This window comes from Canis lupus, chromosome 27 (genome assembly GCF_011100685.1).
Source record: "Canis lupus familiaris isolate Mischka breed German Shepherd chromosome 27, alternate assembly UU_Cfam_GSD_1.0, whole genome shotgun sequence".
Classification (NCBI taxonomy): Eukaryota; Metazoa; Chordata; class Mammalia; order Carnivora; family Canidae; genus Canis; species Canis lupus.
Window position 1 is genome coordinate 36,905,250 of NC_049248.1, and position 25,712 is coordinate 36,930,961.

Below are 25,712 nucleotides of genomic sequence, written 5' to 3' on the forward strand. Positions count from 1 at the left end.
AGGAGCTCATATGCATCCTTCACATTAATGATTCAAAAAGATGACCAAGGCCATCTAGCCTCATCTTCCACCATACTCCTTCCACAGATGGGGTGTTCTGAGACTTGAACTGACCTTCCCTCTCTCTTGCATAGGAATTAAACTCTCCTTTCTGCCCCTGGACAGTAATCATTGTTCACGTCTCCCCTCCCACTGCTGCCATGTCTAAGTCAGAGTCTCCTAAAGAGCCTGAGCAGCTGTGGAAGCTCTTCATCAAGGGTTTGAGCTCCAAAACAACCGATGAGAGTCTGAGGAGCCATTGTGAGCAACAGGGAGCGCTTATGGACTGTGTGGTAATGAGAGACCCCAACACCAAGCACTCCAGAGGCTTTGGGTTCACCACATATGCCACCAGGGAGGATGTGGATGCAGTCATGAATGCAAGGCCACACAAGATGGATGGAAGAGTCGTGGAACCAAAGAGGGCTGTCTCCCGAGAAGATTCTCAAAGACCTGGTGCCCACTTAACTGTGAAAAAGATTTTTGTTGGTGGCATTAAAGAAGACACTGAAGAACATCATCTAAAAGATTATTTTTTTGAACAGTATGAGAAAATTGAAGTGATTGAGATCATGACTGACCGAGGCAGTGGCAAAAAGAGAGGTTTTGCTTTTGTGACATTTGATGACCATGATTTTGTAGACAAGATTGTCATTCAAAAATGCCATCCTGTGAATGGCCACGACCATGAAGTAAGGAAAGCCCTATCAAAGCAAGAGATGGCTAGTGCTTCATCCAGCCAAAGAAGCCGAAGTGGTTCTGGAAACTTTGGTGGTGGTCGTGGAGGTGGTTTTGGTGGGAATGACAACTTTGGTCATGGAGGGAACTTCAGTGGTCGAGGTGGCTTCAGTGGCAGTCGAGGTGGTGGTGGATATGGTAGCAGTGGGGATGGCTATAACGGATTTGGTAATGATGGAAGCAACTTTGGAGGTGGCGGAAGCTATAACGATTTTGGCTATTACAAAAACCAATCCTCAAATTTTGGACCCATGAAAGGAGGAAATCTTGGAGGCAGAAGCTCTGGCCCCTTTGGTGGTGGAGGACAATACTTTGCCAAACTACGAAACCAAGGTGGCTATGGTGGTTCCAGGAGCAGCAGCAACTATGGCAATGGCAGAAGGTTTTAATTACTGCCAGGAAACAAAGCTTAGCAGGAGAGGAGAGCCAGAGAAGTGACAGGAAAGCTACAGGTTACAACAGATTTGAGACCTCAGCCAAGCACAGTGGTGGCAGGGCCTAGCTGCTACAAAGAAGACATGTTTTAGACAATACTCATGTGTATGGTCAAAAAACTCGAGAACTGTATTTGTGACTAATTGTATAACAGGTTAATTTAGTTTCTGTCCTGTGGAAAGTGTAAAGCATTCCAACAAAGGGTTTTAATGTAGATTTTTTTTTTTGCACCCATGCTGTTGATTGCTAAATGTAATAGTCTGATCATGACGCTGAATAAATGTGTCTTTAGAAAAAAAAAAAAAAAGGAATTAGACTCTCCTGCCTATCCTTTTGCTTTACAAGGCTCCTTCTTTCTGGAACACACATTCCCTTACTTTGACTCATCAAAATAATATTTTTGTCTCATCAAAATCAGGCTCTTCTCAGATCTTATTATCCAAAATGCCATGCCAAATTGTCTGGGGTCTAGTTCTCCTGCTGCAATTGCTGTTGAAACTTCCACAGTCAGTTGAGTGTCTGTTAGTCTCCCCCCCCCCGCCCACCTGCACAGCTTTATTGAGAAATAATTGACTTATAACATTGTGCAAGTTTAAGATAAAGATTTGTTGACTTGACATACTCATATATTGCAAAATGATTATCACCATAGCATTAGCTAACATCTCTATCACTTCATAAATCTACCATTTCTTTTTTTCTGGTGAGAGCATTGAAGATGTATGCTCTTAGCAACTTTCCAATATATACTACTTTTTTTTTTTTTTTTTTATAATAAGAGATCAGTTTATGGTTAATGGTATCGGATAGACCGGGAAGGTACCAGGGCCCATAGTAATGAGCTTCCCAGCAATAGACTAACAGACTTACAAGCAAACAGAGGGACAGGGAAACAAATCCAAATGGCTGAGAGACCCAGGCCCAGCCTCGGTGGCTGTGCCTGGGCCCCAGTTCCAGTTCTGCCCTGGGAACCTGGGGAATGAGCAGGACCTACAAGTGCCTCAGTTCTTGTAAGGCTCCCATCTCCTCACTCCCTCCTGTCCCTTACCAGCAGGCTGGGACTTCTCACATGTGATGTATTTCCAGGGCTAGGGAATGGCTGGTCTGGGGGTGGGAAGGCAGAGGCTATGGTCTGTTAACTACGGTCACCATGCTGCACATAGATCTCACAAACTTACTCATATAACTGGAAGTGTGACCTTTTGATCAACATCTTCCTATTTCCTTCACTCTCTGACCCTGGTAACCACCATTCTACTCTGTTTGTGAGTTCAGCTTTTTTAGGTTACACATCTAAGTGAGATCAAACTATATTTGTCTTTCTCTGTCTGACTTATTTCACTTAGCACTCTAAGGTTCTCTAGTCCATCCACATTGTCACAGATGGCAGGATTTCCTTCTTTCCCATGGCTAAATAACTTTCCATTGTGTACATAACACATCTTCTTTATCAATTCATCCCATTGAAGGGCACTTAGGCCGTTTCCAAATGTGAGTCCTCAGAGGGCCTGAATATTACATTATTCATCTCCGAGTCCCATTGTTTGTAGGACACAGTCTGGTGTACAGTAGCCCTCAGAAAATATCTGTTGATCTCTGACAAATGCATCCTCAAAAGACAGGACTGAGTCATGAGTGGGGAGCATCTGAATTCAGATATGAGTGTTTCAAAACAATGGAAAGAGCATTAATGAAATAAACTTACTTAAGCCATTGTTTTTCTTCAAAGGAAATGGTTCTGTCATGGGCTCAGGAACTTAAGTGTTGGTCTTTTAAAGTTAGGTCCACAGTAACCAGCACAAAGCAAGAAGAATCTTTGGACTTATAGAACATCACAGGGGCAGACTTAAAAGATTCAGCTACACAGGTTTTTTTGTTTTGTTTTGTTTTGTTTTTGGGGGCTATTTAAGGAATATGGCATATACTGCTAGCTGTCGTTTTATTAATCAATTAATCAATATTATTAACCAATTTTATTAACCAATTAACCAAGATTTTCTTTCAGTTATGCTAAAAATAACTGCTTCAAAACTTAAATTTGAGATTTTAAAGCTACACTGCAACTATTAAATTTGTCCCGCTTTTTAATTGGAACTATTTCAAATATAACTCATAAAAATAGCTGTAACACACAACTATAAAATTAAGCACTCTATACTTCTAATTTCCTATAGAAAGTGATTAAAAAAACAGAAAAACCTTTGTTAAATCACCTTTATTTATACCCTAATGGCATGTTCTCCCTAAACTATGGAGATGGCCTCTGTAATTCTTTATGCTCTGCTATCTCCTATGCCAACGGAGCAAGAGAAATTCCTCAACAAGGAGAGTGAAATTTATTAGATAGGCAGGGAAAATTAATTGATAAATTCATTTGCTGTAAATTTTTCTAGCCACATATTTAAGTTCTTGTTATTTTGAAAAGAAATACAGTCATAGAACCTACTAATAAAGTAAATTCCTAGAAAGAATAAGAATAAAAAGAGTTATAAAATGCTATTTATGTCAGAGATTGCTAATAGTTCACAGGAATCTATTTCCTCTTCTTGCTTGGCACACAGCTAAAATACCTGAGTTTCAGCCAATGACATATGAGCAGCCAATGCTTTAGGAAGCGGATTGCTGGCCTCACCCTCTTTCTTCCCCTTCTGTTGGCTAGAGGCAGTTAATAAGGTCCTAGGAAGTGGAGTAAGGGGGTAAGGGAGGCAAAGGGAGGAATTTGATTCCCTAAACTTCATGTCAATCAGAAACACTTTAGACCAGTATGTGAAAAATAAATATCTAGTGTGATTAAGTCATAATGTATTTTGGCTCTATTATTCCCCTAATTCAATACTATACTCCATATAAACTACCTGAAACCTATATCTTTCAAGTTCATATGTATGGGAAATCTATATATTATTTGCCCTGCTTTCTTATTTCGTCTCCCCTGAATATGGATGTTATTTTTTCTAGAAGCATATGTAAGATACATAAGACATATATGACCATATTTATATTAATTAATATATTCATTCATGCTATCAGTTTGAGAACTTGCTATTTAGTAGATCTTGGAAATACATGAATGGAGAGAACATGGGACCTGACATTGAGAAGCTCATAATGTAGAAAGCAAGAAAGACTGCTGTAGCAGGAGTATAACCTGATGTATTAATATGTGTGCTTCTTAGTTAACTTTCCATTTTTTCTTTGAATGGAAAGTAATTATTTCCTCTCCTATGGGTCTTCTCTCCCTCGCCAAGTATCCATCTCCAGCTCACACAGAGAAAATTGAGCCACCCACTTTATAAATAGCAAAGTCTGAAAAAATCAAAAAGGTAATCTCAGATGGATTGAATAAGAGTGTTTGGAAAAACAGGAAGGGATTTGATGAAGAGATGATGCTAGGTCTGGGGAATGATCCAGAAGAAGGTATCTATGAAGGTAACATAGATAGGACCTGATGCCCAACTTGAAATGGAGAAGCCCACAACTGTGTTAAAATCATCAGATAAAAAACAAGCAAATGAAGCAAAAGGTTTTGATTGAGTAAGACAATGCACCCTCCGGGAATACTGTCTCTTAGAATCCCCACAAAGAAAGTGAAATTATCCTGAACACATAACCTGGAGGGGCTCAGGAAACACAGATCACACATGTAAGCATCTTCACCTATACTTTGAGGAGACTGACCCCAGAAAATGACTGGTCTGTTTGCTGATAATCAGGGATTCACAGTGCAGAGCTTTTGGATATCGCTTTTAATACAAGGTCTGTGGTGAGTCTGAAATGCAAAGCTATTCAATTTTTTAAAGTTACCTTTGATCCCTTAACTATATTAACTAAGTATTTTGCTCACTACATGTAATTTGATAACATTTTCAGATACAAAAAAACATAAAATTTTCCAGGAGATTAATTTTATCAAATGGGTAGATTGGCAATTTTGGTTTGCTTTCCCACATGTCTCTTCATTCTTGAACATTATGAAGTAGATGAATAATATCCATTATAGCCTGTCCTTTTAATTTTTTAAGATTATTTATTTATTTTAGAGGGGTGGGTGAGGGGTAGGAGAGGGGGAGAGAGAGAGAGAGAATCTCCAGCCAACTCCATGCTGCCATGCTGAGCGCAGAGCCAGAAGCAGCGCTCCATCCATGATCATGAGACCATGACCTGAGCCAAAACCAGGAGTTCTACACTTAACCAACTGCACCACCCAGGTGCCCCCTGTCCTTTTAAAAGATGATCCTGAAATTAAAGTCCTATAATCACCTTCTAGAAGGGTTTCTCAAAAGCCTCTACACAATTATTTTCTCTGATTGACCCAAACTTTCTCTCTAGTCTGAGTGTGTTTCTAGAATTTCACAGAACTCTTCCACTATGGGATCCTTTACAAATGAAGCTAATTATTCTGAAATTTTATATGTGATTACTGCCTTTTCCTAATTTAAAAAAGAAGACTCCTACCAATAGTTACTATTATTACTCACAGCTCTCTTCATATTATATAGAATTCCCCACAAGGAAGGCATTTACAAAGTGATTTTTGGTACATGACATTAAGATATGAAAACATGAAAAAAAAAAAAAGAACAAAATGAGCCAGTTACTTGTGCCTACATTTTGAGGAAACCATTCCCCAATCTCCACATTGATAATAGTGTTATTTTTCTCAATGTCTTAAATTATTGCTGTGACTTTCAAATTTTATTTTGCCATAGGCCAAGGATCTCAAATGTACCATAAAACATGACCTATAGTTTGGGATCTCATTGCAGAGGGTTTAGTTGGTCATCTTCTATTATCTATTTTATTTATCTCCCTATTTTGATGGGGCCATGGAGGGCCATGGAGGGTTGGTTATAGTTGAACATTTCCTATAAATGAATCTCTTCATCTCTATCTCCCAGGTTGACTCATGACCTAATATAACCTTTGGCCTTAGGAAGGCAAATTTCTAAATATATATATAATATACATATATGTAATTTTACTGTTTATAAACACATAGCCAACACATAGTACATCATTAGTTTCAGAGGTAGTTTTTTTAAAAATATTTTTTATTGGAGTTCGATTTGCCAACTTTTAGTATATAACAGCCAGTGCTCATCCTGTCAAGTGCCCCCCTAAGTGCCTGTCACCTCATCCCCCCACCTACCTCCCCTTCCACTACCCCTTGTTCATTTCCCAGAGTTAGGAGTCTCACATGTTCTGTCTCCCTCTCTGATATTTCCCACTCATTTTCTCTCCTTTCCCCTTTAATCTCTTTCACTATTTTTTATATTCTCCAAAGGAATATGACCATATGTTTGTCCTTCTCCAATTGACTTACTTCACTCAGCATAATACCTTCCAGTTCCATCCATGTTGAAGCAAATGGTGGGTATTCATTATTTCTAATGGCTGAGTAATATTCCATTGTATACACAGACTACATCTTCTTTATCCATTCATCTTTCGTTGGACACCGAGGCTCCTTCCATAGTTTGGCTATTGTGGACATTGCTGCTATAAACATCGGGGTGCAGGTGCTCCAACGTTTCACTCCATCTGTATCTCTGGGGTAAATCCCCAGCAGTGCAATTGCTGGGTCATAGGGCAGGTCTATTTTTAACTCTTTGAGGAACCTCCACACAGTTTTCCAGAGTTGGCTGTACCAGTTCGTATTCCCACCAACAGTGCAGGAGGGTTCCCCTTTCTCCACATCCTCTCCAACATCTGTGGTTTCCTGCCTTGTTAATGTTCCCCATTCTCACTGGTGTGAGGTGGTATCTCCTTGTGGTTTTGATTTGTATTTCCCTGATGGCAAGTGATGCAGAGCATTTTCTCATGTGCTTGTTGGCCATGTCTATGTCTTCCTCTGTGGGATTTCTGTTCATGTCTTTTGCCCATTTCATGATTGGATTGCTTGTTTCTCTGCTGTTGAGTTTAATAAGTTCTTTGTAGATCTTGGATACTAGCCCTTTATCTGATATGTCATTTGCAAATATCTTCTCCCATTCTGTAGGTTGTCAGAGGTTTTCAATTATTTATCAGTTGCATATAACACCCAGTGCTCATCACATCACATGCCCTCCTTAATGCCCATCAGCCAGTTACCCCATCTACCCCCAACCTCCCCTCCAGAAACCCTCAGTTTGTTTCCTATGATTAAGAATCTCTCATGGTTTGTCTCTCTCTCTCTGATTTCTTCCCATTCAGTTTTCCCTCCTTTCCCTATGATCTTCTGCACTACTTCTTATATTCCACTTACGAGTGAAATCATATAATTGTCTTTCTCTGATTGACTTACTTCACTTAGCATAATATCCTCCATTTCCATCCAAATCTATGTAACTGGTGGGTATTCATACTTTCTGTCAGCTGAGTAATATTCCATTGTAGGTATATACTACATCCTTTTATCCATATTTTAAAGATTTTATATATTTGTGCGGGAGGGGGAGAGGAGGAGGGAGAGAGAGTCCCAAGCAGATGCCCAGCAGGGAGTCTGACACAGAGCTCAATCCTATATACCCAAGATCATGACTATAGCTAAAACCAAGAGTGCAACACTTAACTGACTGTACCACCCAGGCACCCCAGAAGGTAGATTTCCAAGAAAATACTCTGTTAGTTTTTGATAGTTGTTTGGTTGTTTGGCTTCACATCCATAGTCAGGTAACCTTATTAAATGCACTCAAGAATTTCTACCACAGTGAATACACAAAATGTGCTTTCTTCTAAAAAGAATTTTTTTAAATGAAGCAACCATTAATGTAAGCATAATGCAAAGGAAAAAATCCAAATTTATAGTGATTTACACACTGCAATGGTTAAAATAACTAGCCTATTATAGAAAGTAAATCACAAAATAAAACCATGGAAGGCAATGAATTGGACATTGGAAGAATAAAAGGGGTTTAGCGTTCCAAAGTAATGAGAAAGCTGATTTCCAAACACATATTATTCTACGTGCTCACATACTATTCCAAACACACAGAGATATTCAATTGTTTTCTTCTAGAACCTAAAGCCTGAGCATCATAGCTAATTTATCCATGCTAGCTCCACTCAAGATTATTTTGGGAGTGATGGATGTGCTCACTATTCTGATTGTGGTGATGATTTCACAGGTGTATAATATACATAAAAACTTACCAAATTTTATCCTTTAAATACATGCAGTTTATTATTAATCAATTCTAACTCAATTAAGCTATTAAAATGCATAATAAAAAGTAATATGTGTTCTCAGCTTAATGTGTATATACAATAGACAGAAAGTGGTTTTTAATCATTTAACGGTGCATAACTGTCAACAACTGAGCAATTTCCAAGTTTTGAAGTTAACAAACTGTCCCTAGAAATGGAGCCAAAACTGGCAACAGAAATTAGGAAATTAGTTATAGAGATTGAGGAGTAATAAAGGTGGAGGAGTTTGTGTAAAGGGAAACTGTGAGCCTGAGAACTGGAGAAGCCATGAAAATGGTGGGGGGTACTTAACAGAAACACAGTATTTTAACCTCACAATAAGAAACAGAAGTTTTGTAAGGGTATCAGTTTAGGAACACAGGCTGAGAAGTCTCCTTTTAGGAATGGGGAAACCATGTCACAGGGGGAGGAGCCCTACAATCCTGAATACTGATTGCACTCAACAGATCAGTCCCCATGGGGTGTTGGGCAGCTCAAGGCAGAACTGGTTGGGGTTTATGTGAAGGGTTGGTGGGCAGCAGGCTGCTCAATTTTTTTTTTTTTTTTTTTGGAAATCAATGAGCCTATTTATGGAAAGAAGACTCTTGAAAGGGCTAGAAGGTCAGGCCCAGTTTGAGATGGACTCTTTTTTCCCTCTGAGGACTCTTGCACTTACTACTAGTTCATCATACGTCTCCTAACATAACTGACTTGCTTTATAGCTATTTTGGCATGTGCCTTACTAAAACCAACCCTCTATTTGAGCTCATAAGACTACAGTGGAGAGCATTTCTTATGAATATTTGATCCCTCATATTACTGACAAAAAATTCCGTGAAAGAATAAAATTAATGTTAGTAGGCTTTCCTTAAAGCTCATTAGTGCTGTTTCACAGCTGACACCACCATCTACTTCAAAGACTCTCTGCTATGAACAGAATCAGCTGTCTAGTTCACCTAAGTAGAGTGGACATCAGAATCCCATAATTTAAGCACAATAACCTTTTAACCCATGATAAATCTCGGGCTCATTTAATGAAAAGTTGCAGAGGCCAGTCTGACAGAGAGCCAAGAAATTCGAATGCAATCCTCCAGTTCAGAGAGCTCCTTGGGCTTGCCTACTGTGTGATTTAACTTGACTGAGTTTCTGAGCAGCCCATCTTAGCAGGAGATAAATCCAACAGCAAATCTGCCTTGGGGTGGATAACATAATATTTATCTTTCATTTCCTACTTCCCGAATTTTATCAGTGGGGGACTGATTGAAGAGAGGATGTCTAGGTACCAGACACTAGGGTTCTGGTGAGGTTAAGCTGTTAAGGCTCACAGACTCTGGGCACAAACATACTCATGGTGCACGCTGCCTTCAGGTCCACTCTGTCAAGCACAGCAGTTGGAAAGTACCGGTCTGCATTATTGATAAGTTACCAAAATAAGCTCTTTGAGCTTCTTTGGTCTCCATAACACACAGAAGAGGAAGGGCACAGTCTCTCTAATTTAACGATTCTAATCCAGTGTAGCTGGCAAGATCCAAAAGGGAATAAGGTCTCTGCAATTTCCTTCAGTGTGTTTCTGTCCAATTCAATCAAACAAATGTTATTAGAGTCTAATAAGTTCCATACACCACATTGGACACTGTGGATTCAGCAACAAATGAGCTAGTGCCCATTCCAAGAAAGTAGGTGCTTATCCAGAGGGGCTCATCTAAAAGCCTAACCAGGAAAAAAGGATGAGCAGAGCTTGCCCTTAGAGATGGTGGCGGTGTACAACATTAAGACATATGAGAAACATGCAGGGATGAAACAAACCCCAAACCTGGAAGGCAGTATTACCAGGTCATCAGTCCAAAGGGGCTAGGAGTAGGAGGAGAAGTCAGATGTATAACTGAAACTGAAGAAACAGAGAAAGGGGGAATCAACCTGGAGAGATTCTTCTACCTAAAGAAACAGACATTGACAGTTTTATAGCAAGCTGGTGCTTCCCCAGGGATATGAGGGGATTTGTTAAGAGCACTAACCCAGTGAGATCCAGCTCTTCAGAAGCTAGTTTAGTAAGTACAAACATGTTAACAACTCACTAGAGATACATTTTCAAGGATTATGATAGAGGTATGCGCTCTGCCAGAAAGGCTAGGCAAGCAAGTGACTTCTAAACTAATTAGAAAGACAAACTGGTAAAGGAATTCCAAACACAGGGAACAGCTGATGTATAGATACAAGAGGATGACAACGATTAGAAAAGACTGAGTGACTCAGTGTGGCAGGTGCATATTTATGTGAGGGGAAGTAGCCAGAGACAAGGTTACAGATACAAGGTGGGGCCAGATGATGATAGGAGTTATTTCCTGGAGCTCAAATTTTAGATATTATCCTTAAAGCAATGTAGAGACAAACAAGCTTTTGAGTAAAGGCTGTTCACTCAAAGTGGTCTCTTGAAGCTGTCTTAGCATGCTGATGGCTGCAAGAAGCAGATAACAAGCTCCCATGGACCCCTGCTCATTCTTTTCCAAAATGCTCTGGTTCTAGCTTTGAACCTGGGTTGTTACTCTCTGCTTTGGGCAGTTTATGGCTTGGCTATTTCTCCTCTTTGCCTAGCTTCTTTTGGATTACAGATTATTTACTGAACTCTGATCTGGTACTCCCCCCAAGGGGCAACTGCTCCCACTAACTGCCAAAACAGTATGATGAAACAAAAGCAGAAAGCATCAGTATTCTTTGTCTGGTCCTAGCCTCTGGAATGCTGTAAATGAAGGGTAGGAACATGGCCAGATCTGTTTGGAGGTGGATTAGAGAGAAAGAGAAAGATGGTAGGAAGAAAGGTAACTTAGAGGAAGGAAGACCACAAATGATGACAGCAGGGAGGATCGGTGTTGATATAATGAAGAAGTAGAATATGACAAGACTTGGTGTCTGCTTCATGTTGAAGGTAGGAGGGAGAGAATAATGGGAGATCATTTTGATGCTGAAATTTAAGTATCCTATGAGATATGTAGACAAAGATGTACAGCTTGCCATTGAAAATACGTATCTGGGGTTTATGAGACACTGGAAACAAAACACAGATTTGGTATTATTTGATATATACTCTTGTAAACAAAGCCATGAAAGGAATTGCTACAGAGAGTATTCAAGATAGGAAATAAGACTGAGGAAGAGAAATAAAAGGAAGAAGAGAACTAGGAAAAAGCACCTTCAGTAGTAAGAGGAGGAACGGATTTCAAGAAAGAGAAAATTGTTAACAGTGTCAAATGGGTTAAATTGAATGGAAGTATAAGAGAGGCCAATGGAGATAGCAACTCAGATGGGAGCAAGGGGATAAAAAATTAAATAAGCTGAAAAGTGAATGAAAGGTCAATAAAATGAAGACAGTGAGTATATATTACACTTCAAAAAAAGGTGACCATGAAGGAAAGTAGAGGGGTATGTTGGTATTTTTCAAGGAAAGGAGGAGCAAAGATTCACAGGATATTTTAAGATAATAAAACTTGAGCATATTTACAGACTGAAGAAATGGGATGGGTAAAAAAGGAAAAACTGAAGATGCAAGTTCAGATAATTGAACTTTAATCCCATGTTTCTATTTGAGCGCATAAAAAATAATCCATAAAACACTTTTTTTTAAAATTCTTACCTGATGTTCAAGAAAGAACAAGACCGAAGGTAAAAAATGTAGCAATAGAAAGAACAGAGAAATTGTAGGTGGATATTTTTTCTTCTGCCTCTGCATCACCAAAATCCCGAGTCCTGAACTAAAGGCAGAGAGCACTGCTTTAGGGGTGATCTATCACTTGAATATGCATAAATGTACTAATCCTACTTCCAGTAAATCATCATTCATATTTTTTCGGAAAGGGTGACCCTGCATAACTGAAGACTAAGTCTAATTAAGTAGACATCATATATACCATTGAAAGATATATTCCCAAATAATTACTAGATAAGAAAACCCATTAGCTATTAAAGCTATGCCGAACACAACTCAATCTTTCTTTACTGATTTAGAATGAACTTACAGCGCCCCAGGGTCATCATTATAAATATTAATTCTCATTGAATATATAGAACTGTCAGTTCTATTGATATTCATAGTAGAAATGGCCTTGTGTATTTTTAGACTTGCTAAATACATTGAGAGATAGGTTGGAAGAAATAAAAGGTTAATGTCAGAGATAGCCCAAAATACAGAGAATTGTCAGTATGCTTCTGGGTCCCTAAAATGCTATGATTATTTCCTGTGGAAAACTTCCCACTGTGGTTATCAGTAATTTTATTATAATAAATTTACTACAGGTCAAGAATATTGCATATAATGATGTATATCCCTAGGACAGCTATTTTGGGAAAAAAGTAATATATGAGATGACAACACATTTCCATGGTTTAATGAACTACTTCGTGATAGCACATGATGGACCATTTCCGTTTTCATGTTCAGTCAACTGTATCATTACAGTAATGAAAGGATATGATATTTGACTTACTAATTCCAACAAAAATTGTCCCTAATGTTGTTTTTATGTTAAAAAAATTTCAAGTCAGGAGGCAAATGCTATTAATACATATGAGTGAGCTGCACCTGCAGGAGAAAGTATCTGACAACAAAATACATATATTTTTGTAAGGGGGCAGCAAAATAAGCTATGGTCAGGAAATTCTTTATTGAGGGAAAAGACACAGCAGAGATATTGAATATGGCTTATAATTGACATTATCAAAGAGAAAGCTAAATGATATCAGTATTTAATAGTCTTCAAGGCTGACTGTTTCAGTTTTCAGGATTTATATAGTCTTCTCAAAGAAGTGTAGCATTGTATTAGGACATCGTGTGTATAAAAACACATTGCTTGGTTGGGTATCTGCAGTATGCCAGGCACTTGGTGAAGCCCTGAGGGCATAAAGATGCAGCCTGTAACCTATTAGACTCACACCTTAATAAAGTAAACATACATACACATATATGAAGTACATATAAACATATATACAAAATAACATATAAACATACATGAAAAAACATATACATTATATTTACATATATAGAATTTATCTGTGAGGACTGTCAGAAGAGCACATAGTTTGTTAGTAATCTATCTTCTGTTTTATATATAAGTGGTATATGTAAGTTGTATTATTTTGGTTTTCCCCCAAACCACAAGGAAATATGTTTTCATTTTTTCTCTCATAAGATACTACACAAGGACATCTGCAAATATCACTCCTGTGCATTTGTCATGGAAGGAAGGCATTATCAGCATCATCTCCCATACTAATCCATACTCATTCTGAGGCTCCATTTGAGGGCTAAATACTAAAAACAGTTTTACATCCCTTAAAGCAGTGGTTCTTGATGTGTGGACCATTGAAATCAGAATCCTCTGAAGATGCCTTATAAAAATGCAGGTTCTTAAAATCTCTGTTCTAAAGGGGTGGTTGAAAGGGAGGTGGGGGGGGGTGGGGGTGACTAGGTGACGGGCACTGAGGGGGGCACTTGATGGGATGAGCACTGGGTGTTATTCTATATGTTGGCAAATTGAACACCAATAAAAAAATAAAAAAATAATAAAATAATTTAAAAAATTAAAAAATAAAATCTCTGTTCTAGACCTACAAATTCAGAACCCCAGATGATGGAAGTTGGTCATCTGGACTTTTTACCTGGTCCACAGGTGATCTTTGTACGCTTCAAAGTCAGAAAGCCACTGCTTCAAGGAGTCAAGAATGTTCTCCCTCACTGCATTTCAGATTTGTGAAAGTACTCCCCTCTTTTGATTTAGCCTTTAAGAGACTTGGATCAAAACTGATGCTGAACTTAAAACTATCGTATTTTTTCAAATCCTGCTAATTCATTAATTGTATGCTGTACATTATTTCATATATCACTAAGAAAAAAAATACTGCCAATTAAACAACGATACACATCAACGTCTCCTGATTTTAGAAATGTTAAAATATTTGGAAATACAAGCATCTAAGAATTGATGAAAGACTTTATCCCTAAATTTTAACTCTTGAGTGAGAAGGTTGTCAAAAATAAAGTTTGAGAGATGAATGAAAGTGTGTTAGGAAGCTCTGTATTGGGGGAAGGTACTTTCAGACATCAGGAAGAGTGAGTACAAAGACACAGGGACATGCAATTCACCAGCCTGGTCTAGACAGGATTATAAAATCAGGTAGCTTGAATTCCAATATCTGCCTTGATACTTAACAATTGAATGACATTGGGACAACTTAATTTTAAAGCTTCTGGATTTTGGGGTGCCTGGGTGGCTCAATTGGCTAAGTGTCTGCCTTTGGCTCAGGTCATGATCCCAGGGTCCTGGGATGGAGCCCTGCATTGGGCTTCCTGCTTGGCCTCCCTCTCCCTCTGCCTGTTGCTCCCTCCCCATGCTTGTGCCTCTTTCTCTCTGTCAAATAAATAAATAAAACCTTTAAAAAATACAACCTCCTGGATTTTTTTTTAATTTTTAAAATAGAATTTTAATCTGCTATACAGTTTGTATGGCTTAAATATAGAACACACATGAAATATTGAATATGTTGTCCAATACACACAGCATATTTTCTATCACAGTTTATTAGTATTATTGCTAGAGGGAACAGTCTAGTGGAGAGGGAATGGGAAGAGGTAGAAATGAAACTGGACTGGTAACTAGGGATAGGATTTTGATAGTTGCATATTCCTAAGAAGTTTAGAATCCATCTCCTTCATGATGGGGAGTCGCTGTACATAGGTAGCGAATGGCTTGATTTGCATTCGAGAACAACTACTCTGGTGTTGGTTAGCACAATGGATTCCAATGGAGGGGCTTTGGGACGTTCTCACTATAGTTCAGGTGAGGAGATATAAGAGCTATGGCGTTAGGGATGGAGGCAGGGAAAATTTTCTGGATAGATTCAAAAGCTACTTAAGAGGTACAACTACATGTCTTGGTGACTAATTTGAGACAGTGATTAGTGAGGATACTTCCCAAATATTTTAGTTTACATAATTACTTTTAGACAACACATGCATATTTTAGAGTTATAAACCAACCTTTGCCCTTAAGAAAAGTTAAAACTTCAAATAGAAAACCTTAGAAGTCAACATGTAATTAGCATTCACAGACCACTGAATTAAGAAACGACAATGTCAGGGAGAAGAAATGGCATGGACAGGAGGTTAATATTATCAGGAATGGATGAAGTTAATTAGGAAAAGAAAACAAGACATTAATCACAGAGTTCATATGTCCTTTTTGGCATCTAACCTAGCAGAGATTTCATGCGCACACACAAAAGTTTCCTGAATAACAATAGGGACTATAATAATTTGACCTATAACTACAATTAGGGTGGATTGTCCTCTATCTGGACTTAGAAAATTTGAATTCAAATCTTAGCAGTAACCATTTAATATCTTACAATCCAAGGCAACTTAGATAACTTCGCTGATCCAGTTTCATCATCTGTAAAAACAGGGACTATTATACCAATTTCACAGAATTTTTGTACAAGTATTTTAAAAATTGTGAAGTGCTATACTTATTATACTGTACATATTTTGTCTGATATAAAGTTTCACACCTTCAGTGAGACATGAAAATTCTATGTTTTCATCCGTCAGAATAAAAAGTACTTAAATTATTTTAAGTTTTAAAAAAATAACTCAACCCTCACTTACCAATGCCACTTTTTAGGAACTGTAATCTTTCCACCTGGTTTTTAGATACATCAGCAATTAAGATGTAATGCTAAGGAAATTCTCTTGTGAAACAATATGAGCAAATAGAAAGGGGATGCAAGAACCTAACATCTTTTAGGGCAGATTCTGACTTTTTTATCAGGATCTAAAAAAAATATTCTTGAAATAGAAATCAGAGTTGAATGGCCTCTACACTACTGTCAATTCAAAATTTTTCTAAGTAACCCTAGGGTAATGAGAAAGTGAAGAAGAGAGGAAAAAGTATTAAAAGAAAGATCAAAGTAAAGGGTACAAGGGAATGATGACTTCAGCATGTACTTGAATACAGCCTAGAAACCTAAAGGGAAAAAAGAGCATGCAAGCATTTTCATTATTATCGGACACTATTCATATTGCAATAATCCTTAGGTTTTCTTTTTCTTAATTTCTATATAATTACCTCAGGTATAGAAATCTTTCTGCATCTATGTAGGCCTACCCGAGCTACATATGATTGCCCATTTGTTCTGCTTCAGATCCATCTGGATTGTGGAAAAAGGTAAAAATATGCCTTTTAAGGAAAAAAAAAAGGTATTTGGTGGCAGCTCTATGCTCAGTCCTATACTAAGTGTTGGAAATATGACCATGAATAGTGTAGATATAATCCTTATGGAGTTAATGGGTTTACTGAGGAGAATGGTGATCAAATAGGTATTTGTAGTACACTGCTGGGTAATACATGCTATGGTGTAGGAATCTTATGGTATGCAGAAACATTAAAAAATGGTACCCACTTTGAATGTTGGGGCCCCAGAAGTCTTCCCAGAGGAAGACATACCTAAGTTGAAACCAAAAGTACATAGAACTTAGGAGAAGGCAGATGGCAAAAACAGAAGGGTATAGATGCTAGGAGGCTAGAGAAAACCAGGTTTCTGTGAGGATCATGTGGCCTCTGTATGTGCTTATGAGCTCATGTGTGTATGTGCGTGTATGTGCACGTGTGTCTCTTTGGGGTGGAATGAGAGAAACAGCAAGATACAAGGCTGAAGAGGTAAGCAGGGGTCGGGTCATAAAAGTGCTTGAAGGCCACATTGAAGAGCTTAGTCTTTACTATAATATTACTCAGAAACCATTTAAGAATTTCAGGCCGAGATCCAACATCATCACTAATGCTTTAGAAAGAACATTCTGATTGTATTGTGGGAAACAGATTGGAGGTGCAGCAGAGGACAGACAGCCATAGACACCAATTAGCCCTCAAAATTCTAGGCGAGGGTCTGACTCAGTGACGTAGTCACAGGAATGCATGGAGGGGAAGAGAATCTAGCAATATATCACCCTGAAGTGGAGTCCTATTGGGGTCCCTGGGGGTGGCTTAAGGTGGACTAGATATAGAATGAATTAGAACATGGAACATGAGAGAAAAACATAAAGGCCATAACAATGAGAAGGTGCTAAAATATGTCCATAATGTACCCAGCACGATACTCTGTGTTTTATATCACTTCCTCTTCTGTTGAGGACTTTTGCATTTGATGCAGCCATTTGATGAGGAAAGTTGGGAATGGTGGCAAAAGGTATTTGCATTTGAGAATTTTTAAACCTGAAAGGAGCATCCAAGCAAACGCAAATAATCACATAAATAAGCCTATGAAATCACACTAATCCAAAAATAATTCATTTGAGGTATGAATGCGAAATAATTACAGCAAGGAAAAGGAAAAATATATTGTGTGTGGTTAACATGAATAGCAAGACGAGAGTCATATAAACCTTCTGTATGAAAGGAAGGTTGAAAAAGAAAGAGATTTGATATCTGATTATAGAAGAAATGGTTTGATGGCAGAAAATGTAGCTCAGTATGTGTAAGGGATGAGATACATGCTCAGTAAAAGTGAGAAGCTCAAACCTAGAAAATTATTGCAGTCTCCTGGAAAAGAGTACAGAAGCACATAATGAGGAACCAACCTTAAATAATTTGTTTCCAAATTATGGCTTACTTTATTACAAAAACTATGTATTGGTTTCTATGTAATTGGGATAGGAATGACAATTCCTACACTTGTGATTCTTTAGTTCTATTCAGACTGAATTTTGATCTGAGGTTTGATATCATGGAAATGAAACAGAATAGTGAGAGGAGTTGGAGGCATAAAAGCCTTTGGATTTGATTCATCTAAAATAAGGTATTATATTCTATATTTTTACAATTCATCATATCATCACTACAATATTTAAAAGAGAGTCACCTAGAAAGGAAATATGAACTGACACTTACAGGCTAAGATTTGAGGGATGTGTACATAATAATAACAACATTACCAGAAATTAATGAAATTGTTTCTGACATGTGAATCCTGATAGAATTTGCCTTTACAAGGTTAGACAGCCACATGCTCATTTGTGATTCTGAACTGTCGCGTATGTGGTGTGTATACATAAAAGCACAGTGTAATATAGCCAGCCTGTTAATTAAAAGCAGTATCTGCAAAATGCCTGCCATGATGGACTACTTTCTTTAGCCAAACTAATCACTGCCACATATAATGAAAATAATTTTGATTTGAATATATAAATGGCTCCATTTTACACCGCTCTAAAGATTTCTAATGTTATGCTTAGATTTCAAGTTTATAAAATATGAACACTGTGGCCAAAGGCTATTATGCCTTCGGACCCAGAAATAAGAAGCAGCAACTGAAATGACTTATTAAGATATTAAGAGCATTCTGAATATCCACTAAATTTTGATTTGTGAAAATTTTTATTAAAAGGTATCCTTTCTATTCAGAGAAGACTTTGATTATCACTCTACTCGGTACAGCTATCTGACTCAAAAACATCTTTCTCCTTGAAAAGAACAAGAAATAAGAAATTTGTTACAATTTCTAGCCAGGGATTTAAAGACCGATTTCAGGGCACTTCAACAGGTTGAGTTAACACCGCACATAAGTTCTTGTCGGTAAATTTCCTACTGATGTTTCATGATAGAACAAGCTTCACCCAAAAAGCAGGTAATGTTTTTTTTTTTTTTTTTTTTTTTAATCTGAGCAAAAGCATGATTGCATTTTTTTAAAAGTACCCTGTCTATGTAAAACCAATTTAGTTTCATTAATGAAAAGGAAGCACAATGTGATTGAGAATGTAATACGGAATTATAGTTCATTAATTCTTCAAGTATGTAATTTTCAAGGCTCCTGATCCCCCATTGATTTCTGTACACCCCCATAGGTCCCACTAAATGTGAGCAAAAGGAAATTTAATCGTGTTGCTATGTCATGTGTGGCGATGGTGGTGCTCCACAATTAGGTAGAGGCATTGTGAAAGGGATTTTTCCAGTGAGTGCTTCACCATGTAGCCCTGTTAACATTTCTTTGTTGTCAAAAATTGATCAATCACAGACCCACAGACAACCGGGATGGTGACAGTCTCCTATTATGTGGCCAATACCATCAAAGGAGATGACACTTGCAACAATCGAAGCTGATAATTCAGAACACTTAATTAGGCATGATGAATTGGATGTATGCTTCAATCTCTTTTTTTCTTGTACACAATGTATTTTCCTATTGGTGTCATTGCCACGGAGTATGTTAATGCCCATTAAAATTTAAGCTAAAAAATTACATACCAAACGACAGAACACAATTATAGCATAGAGGGCTGACTCAAAATATTACATCCTGATTTTCTATCTTTTATCAGGAATATCTCTTTAAAATTATAATGCTTTGCTCACATCTCTGCCAGCTTATCCTTGCAACTTAAATTGCTTCATTTTCCCATGCTTCAGACTTGGAGCAAAATTGTTACCTGTAGCTCATGAACATGGTGTAAATTAGTAAATGCCAGTACATGTGGCCTGAAGAACTGTACAGAAATGCATTTTGTCCCAACCAAATTTAGCAGACTGTTGTATGGTACTGCTTTCTTGCCTTGTAAAGACAGCTAATATTTCAAAGTAGCTGTGAAAGCTACACTGACAACCCTATTGGGGTTCTTCCATAAGGAATCAAGGTCAGAACAATCCTATTGTGCTTTATTAATAGGCTCGAAGCCCAGCACATACTTTATATATTAAGAGGAAAAAGCCAGGTGGAATCTTATAAAGAGTGTTCTGAAAACAGCTGTGTGAACAAAAGCCATTTTAGCAGCAAGAGGAAAATCTACCATGGAGGTCAGCCTTCAAATAGCCCTTACAACCATTTCCCTTCTTTAGATGGAGAAGTAGTAAATGGGGCAATCTTTAAAGAGTCTTGGCTATTCATTTTACCCTCTTTATATGTTTTTATGAATAGTGGTGCCTTTTTGGCTCAGCCCTGTGTACATAGGTCTGTCACACAGATTACACAATACAGGCACAAGCCAGCAATTAGCCCGCACTGATATATTGATGTACTGTCTCAGACCTTAGATCACCAATGACTGGGTTGAAAGGGTAAATGGTTAAATTTGAGAATGCTTATTTAGAACCCAATCCAGGTAATAATTTTTTTCACAGATTGATGTCTATTTCCTTCATTCTAAAATAATGTAAAGGAAGGGATTTTATCTTGTTCATCAGAATATTTCCAGTCTCTAGAAGAGTTCCTGCCACATGGCAGGCATTCAATAATATCTATCAGATGAAGCAATGAATTTTATGATGGAAATCATATTTTGTAAGTATCTTTATTGAAATACCAAAATGAGTTTTAAAAAATTTCAGCCTAATTCACGCAATATGAAGAGCTCATACCTTCAGCCTTACATAGATCTTTTGGAGCACCAAGACTGTAAGAAAAATAAACTGCACAAAAAGTTGATGCCATTTCTTTTGACCTAGATCTAAAATAGTTTCTAAGTTTTCAAATTTATTTTAATAGGAACTTGTGGCTTAATACGAGCCACCAAAATTTCATAAGGTATATAGATTACAGCCACCCACACGTGCAATAAACAAAAAAAATAAGAAAGACAGTGAAATGATAGCAAGAGTGATATGGACTTTTTATATTACTGGTAAAACAGCACATAGCTCAAAAAGGACATAACTCTGAATAGGTCATTAAGGTCACTTTGGCTCTTCTTCCTTTCTTCAAAGACACTCTAGTATCCATAGCCCATCACTACATGTCGTATTATACCAAATACTTTTAAGATCAAATGATTCAAATGTTTGATATTTTTGACACTAATAATTTTTATTTGGATTTTCTTAAGAAATACAAACACAAAGCTCAGCCAACTAGGAAATATATTAGGGACTTATTTTAGCAAACATACAAAGTTTTAATATTCACCTGTTTGTATACACGTAAATAAAGGAGCCAAAGTGATATATAGGTGGTGGGAGATTTAAAGTTTGTTTGTTCTCTGGGAAACGAACAGAGGATTGTGGAAGGGGAGGTGGGCAGAGGGATGGGGTAACTGGGTGACAGGCACTGAGGAGGGCACTTGATGGTATGAATACTGGGTATCAAACTATATGTTGGCAAATTGAACTTCAATAAAAAATAAAAAATAAAGTTTATCTATTTATATAACATTTTATTTATTTACTTGAGAGAGAGTGCTTAAGCACATGAGCAGAGGGAGGGAGGGGCAGAGGGAGAAGCAGACTCCCTGCTGAGCAGGGAGGCTGATGTGAGGCTTGATCCTGGGACTCTGGGATGGTGACCTGAACCGAAGGCAGCCACTTAACCAAAAGAGCCACCCAGATGACCTAGACTTACAGTTTAGGTGTTAGAATGAACAACAGCACAGATTTTAGCAACAACAGTGAAAATTATGGCCAACAACTAAATGAACAAAGGGACACAATGCAACAGCTTTACTTAGGAAACCTGGGTTTCTGCAGCCAACTGCAGCCATGTGACATGGCCAAACCCCTTATTCCATCTGGTCTCCAAGAAGCCATGTGGGAGAACAGGCCAGATTCTGGTATTCTCCATAAAATTCCCAGATCTGGCAAGAAGAAGGCTGAATGGGTATTGTTTTCTGACAGGGGACTGGTGAGGCAGCAATAGGGGAAAGACGTTTGAAATGAGATGTGTATGACAGGGCTGATTCTGGAAGAGTGAATGTGCCAGAGTGACACACACAACTGGGTTGACCTGAAGCCTGAGGGTGAGTCTCTATAGAAATGGGGCTGTTCTCTGGCTCCATGGATTGAGCTCCTGCTCCTACATCAAAGGTTTGATGAAACCCTAGGAGTTAGGGCAAAGCTCAGATACTAGAAGACTCCCACTCAGCTGAACTCTCCCTTCGGTCTATTAGGTCTTGCTCAAGTCAGAGAAAATTATGGACAGAAAATAAAATGCCCGGTCCTCAAACCACAATCATGGAGGGCACAAAAAACAGTTCTTAAAAGGGGCAGAGAGAAGTCAAATAGGAAATTTGGACCAAACTTCCCAAGTGTGAGTAAAATATAAAGAAAGAGAATGGAATCCATATAGGACACCTATGGAAAACAATAAAAAAAAAAAAAGAGGCAGAAAAAGACAGAAAATATTCACCTTACAAAAGAGTGTAACCCCCAAACAGAAGGAAATTTTCCACAAGCACCTAAGAGGAATATATTAGTTGGGGCACCTTGATGGTGCAGTTGGTTAAACATCCAACTCTTGGTTTTGGTTCAAGTTGTGATCTTAGGTTTGTAAGATAGGCCCCTGAGGTGGACTTAGTGCAGAGTCTGCTTGAGACTTTCCCTCTCCCTCTGTCCCTCCTTCCCATGTGCGCTCTCTCTCTAAAATAAATAAATAAATCTTAAAAAAATAGGCCTATATTAATTAAATAATAGACTATTTAAAAATGAGATTGTGGAAAATAAAATAAATAGAGAAAGAATATTGCAGGCTTAAAGGAAACAAAATTGAAGACAAAGACAACACCTCGACTGAAGCAATGCTTCAGTTTCTAATAAATTAGAAACAGCAAAGAACAGAATTACATGGCTTTAAAATAAAGTTTCTAACTTAAAAGACTTGTGATAATCACAGAATATATAGTTGAAAGGGAAAAAGAAAGATTTAAATAATTGAGATGAAGCTAATAGAAACAGAGGACTGGCAAACATAATTCAGCTAAGGGTAATTGGGGTCTCTAAGATAGAGGTCTTAATAAAAGTACGAGAAAACATGTTTAAAAATATTTTATATAATTCTCCACAACGAGGAAAGATTTTAATTGTACACAGGAAGACCACACCATTTTCTAGGAAATTTGATACAGAATCCTCTGCATGGAGACACTCTGCATTCAGGACTTTCCATGGCTGGCTTCTCTGGAGCCTTCCTGTCTTGGTTCAAGTATCACTCACTAAGAGAGACCTTCCTGGACTGTGCAATCCAAGAGCTCCTCCAGTTTTATTTTATATAACCAGAGTTTTGTTTTTTTTGCCTTATCATACTTTTACCATCTGAAAACTCTGTGCAAATTGTGGTTATAAAAAAGAATTTACATTTCATAAACTTTGAAAATGAATAATAATAAACATCTGGAGGCAGGAAGGGATAATATGTTAGTCTTCAAGAAGACTTTAAATAAATATTGCCTTAAGTTGAAAAATGCAGTTTATATATATATAAATATATATATATTAAAGATTTTATTTATTTATTCATGAAAGACACAAAGAGAGAGAGAGAGAGAGAAGAACAGACACAGGCAGAGGGAGAAGCAGGCTCCACGCAGGGAGTCTGACATAGGACTCGATCCTGGGTCTCCAGGATCAGGCCCTGGGCTGAAGGCGGCGTTAAACCGCTGAGCCACCCAGGCTGCCCAGAAAAATGCAGTTTATATATCTGCAATAACTACTTAATGTTTTTAATAAACTTCCTCTTCTTTTTTAAGATTTTATTTATTCATGAGAGATACAGAAAGAGTGAGAGGCAGAAACACAGGCAGAGGGAGAAGCAGGCTCCATGCAGGGAGCCCGATGTGGGACTTGATCCCAGGACTCCAGGGTCACACCCTGAGCCAAAGGCAGATGCTCAACCGCTGAGCCACCCAGGCGTCCCAAACTTCCTCTTCTTTAAACCTTAGAGGAAAGTTTTGAAACACTGTATATCTTGCTGTAGTAAAAGCCATTAAACACCTTGTGCATCACATTAAATGGAGTTTGGAGAGATGAAGCAAAAAAGCCACTTATTCTATGACAATATAACTTTTTAATTAAGTATTATTAAAAATTTAATTGCCAGCATTTCTGAATGAGCACAAAGAAGAAATACAATTTGAATCAAGAGATGCTAATGCTTCAGAGATTTTGCACTTTTGTTTCTCCTGCCAAGAATATTCTGGCCCCAAATATCTGCATAGCTGGCTCCCGTATCCCGTTAGGTATTTACGATGATTCATGGACTCAGGGAAGCCTTCTTTAGACATCTAAAATTGCAACGTCCAAATGCACCTACACTTGCCACTCCGCCCCCTTTTCTGCTTTAATTTTCTTGTTAGGATAAATATTATATAAGATCCAAACTATATTGTAGCATAAAGTATAAGATACATTCAATTTGCTATATACGTCTCATCTAGCATACTAGATGTTTTACTTACATATCTGGTTTATGGTCTTCCCCTCCTCCCTACAACATATGCTCCATGTGGATAAGAATATTCATTTATTTTGTTGTCTACTGCATCCTTGGTGTCAAGTATGGTGCCTTATACATTGTGGTCACTAAAGCACCTATTTGTTTAATAAACAAATGATTCAAGAAAACAAATAGAAATTAGCACAATTGAGTGTCATGTTATTAGTGACTTTTCTTAATAACGTTTTAGCTTACTTAAAACTTAGGTGGGGCGCCTGGGTGGCTCAATAGGTTAAGTGTCTGCCTTTGGCTCAGGTCACAGATCCTGGGGTCCTGGGATCGAGCCCTGAGTCGGGCTCCCTGCTCAGCGCAGTCTACTTCTCCCTTGCCCTCTGCCTCTTTGTCTGCTCATGCTCTTTCTCTCTCTGTCTCAAATAAACAAAATCTTAAAAACAAAATAAGAGCAACAGCCAAAAAACACTTAGGAACTTAAAGGAAATAAAGATACTCTACTAACTGAAGTTTGAGGATTCACTTGCAGCCAGGTATTTGCAGGCTGGTAATTCTACAAGCTGATAATTCTGGGCAGCTCTGCTTCCTAGAATCATGGAAACAACTGGACTTCTTGATTTGCTGTGCCTTTGCTACAAAGTACTGACATCTGTCTATTTCTGGCATCACAGAGGTAGGAAGTACAAGAGTAATTTATAAGGAACTGTCAGAGGGTAAGGTCGCCCATCTGTGGTCCTGTCTTATGGCTGTCCAGTTGGTTCCAATATCTTAACCAACATCTACGAGTTGCCTCGTGCTTGCTTACTGCAGTGGGCCTGGAGAGAAATGGAAATGTGAACATACTTTGACAGAGCTCCACAGTTTTCCAGGCAAGTTCTTGATAAACCCATAGAGAGCACTCAGCAGTGTCTGCTATACAGTAAGAGCTCAATACATGTTTATTTTCTCCACAGTCATCACAGCTCCCATCGTCTCTCTCCCTGAGTAGCTACTCAACACTTCTTCCCACTCCCACTTTCACTCCCTTCAGATCTCTTCACCACACCCATGCAAACGATCTCCGGGTAAATGAAAAGATGATCATGCTGAAAACATTCAACAGTCTTTGGTTGGAGGATGAAGACCAGAATAATGATGATCTGCAAGCCCTC

The 25,712-nt window shown here is 38.1% G+C and overlaps 2 protein-coding genes across 4 annotated transcripts in view; one reads left to right on the top strand and one right to left on the bottom strand.

Annotated features, from left to right (window-relative positions):
• Window positions 1-25,712, bottom strand: part of NELL2 (neural EGFL like 2) — a 381,289-nt gene that overhangs the window by 38,123 nt on the left and 317,454 nt on the right. The gene's annotated exons all lie outside the window — the stretch shown is intronic.
• LOC608729 (heterogeneous nuclear ribonucleoprotein A1-like) lies at window positions 201-1,263 on the top strand. Its single transcript, XM_038577412.1, has one exon. It carries the CDS (start codon window positions 201-203, stop codon window positions 1,164-1,166), a length of 966 nt encoding a protein of 321 aa, XP_038433340.1. The 3' UTR covers window positions 1,167-1,263.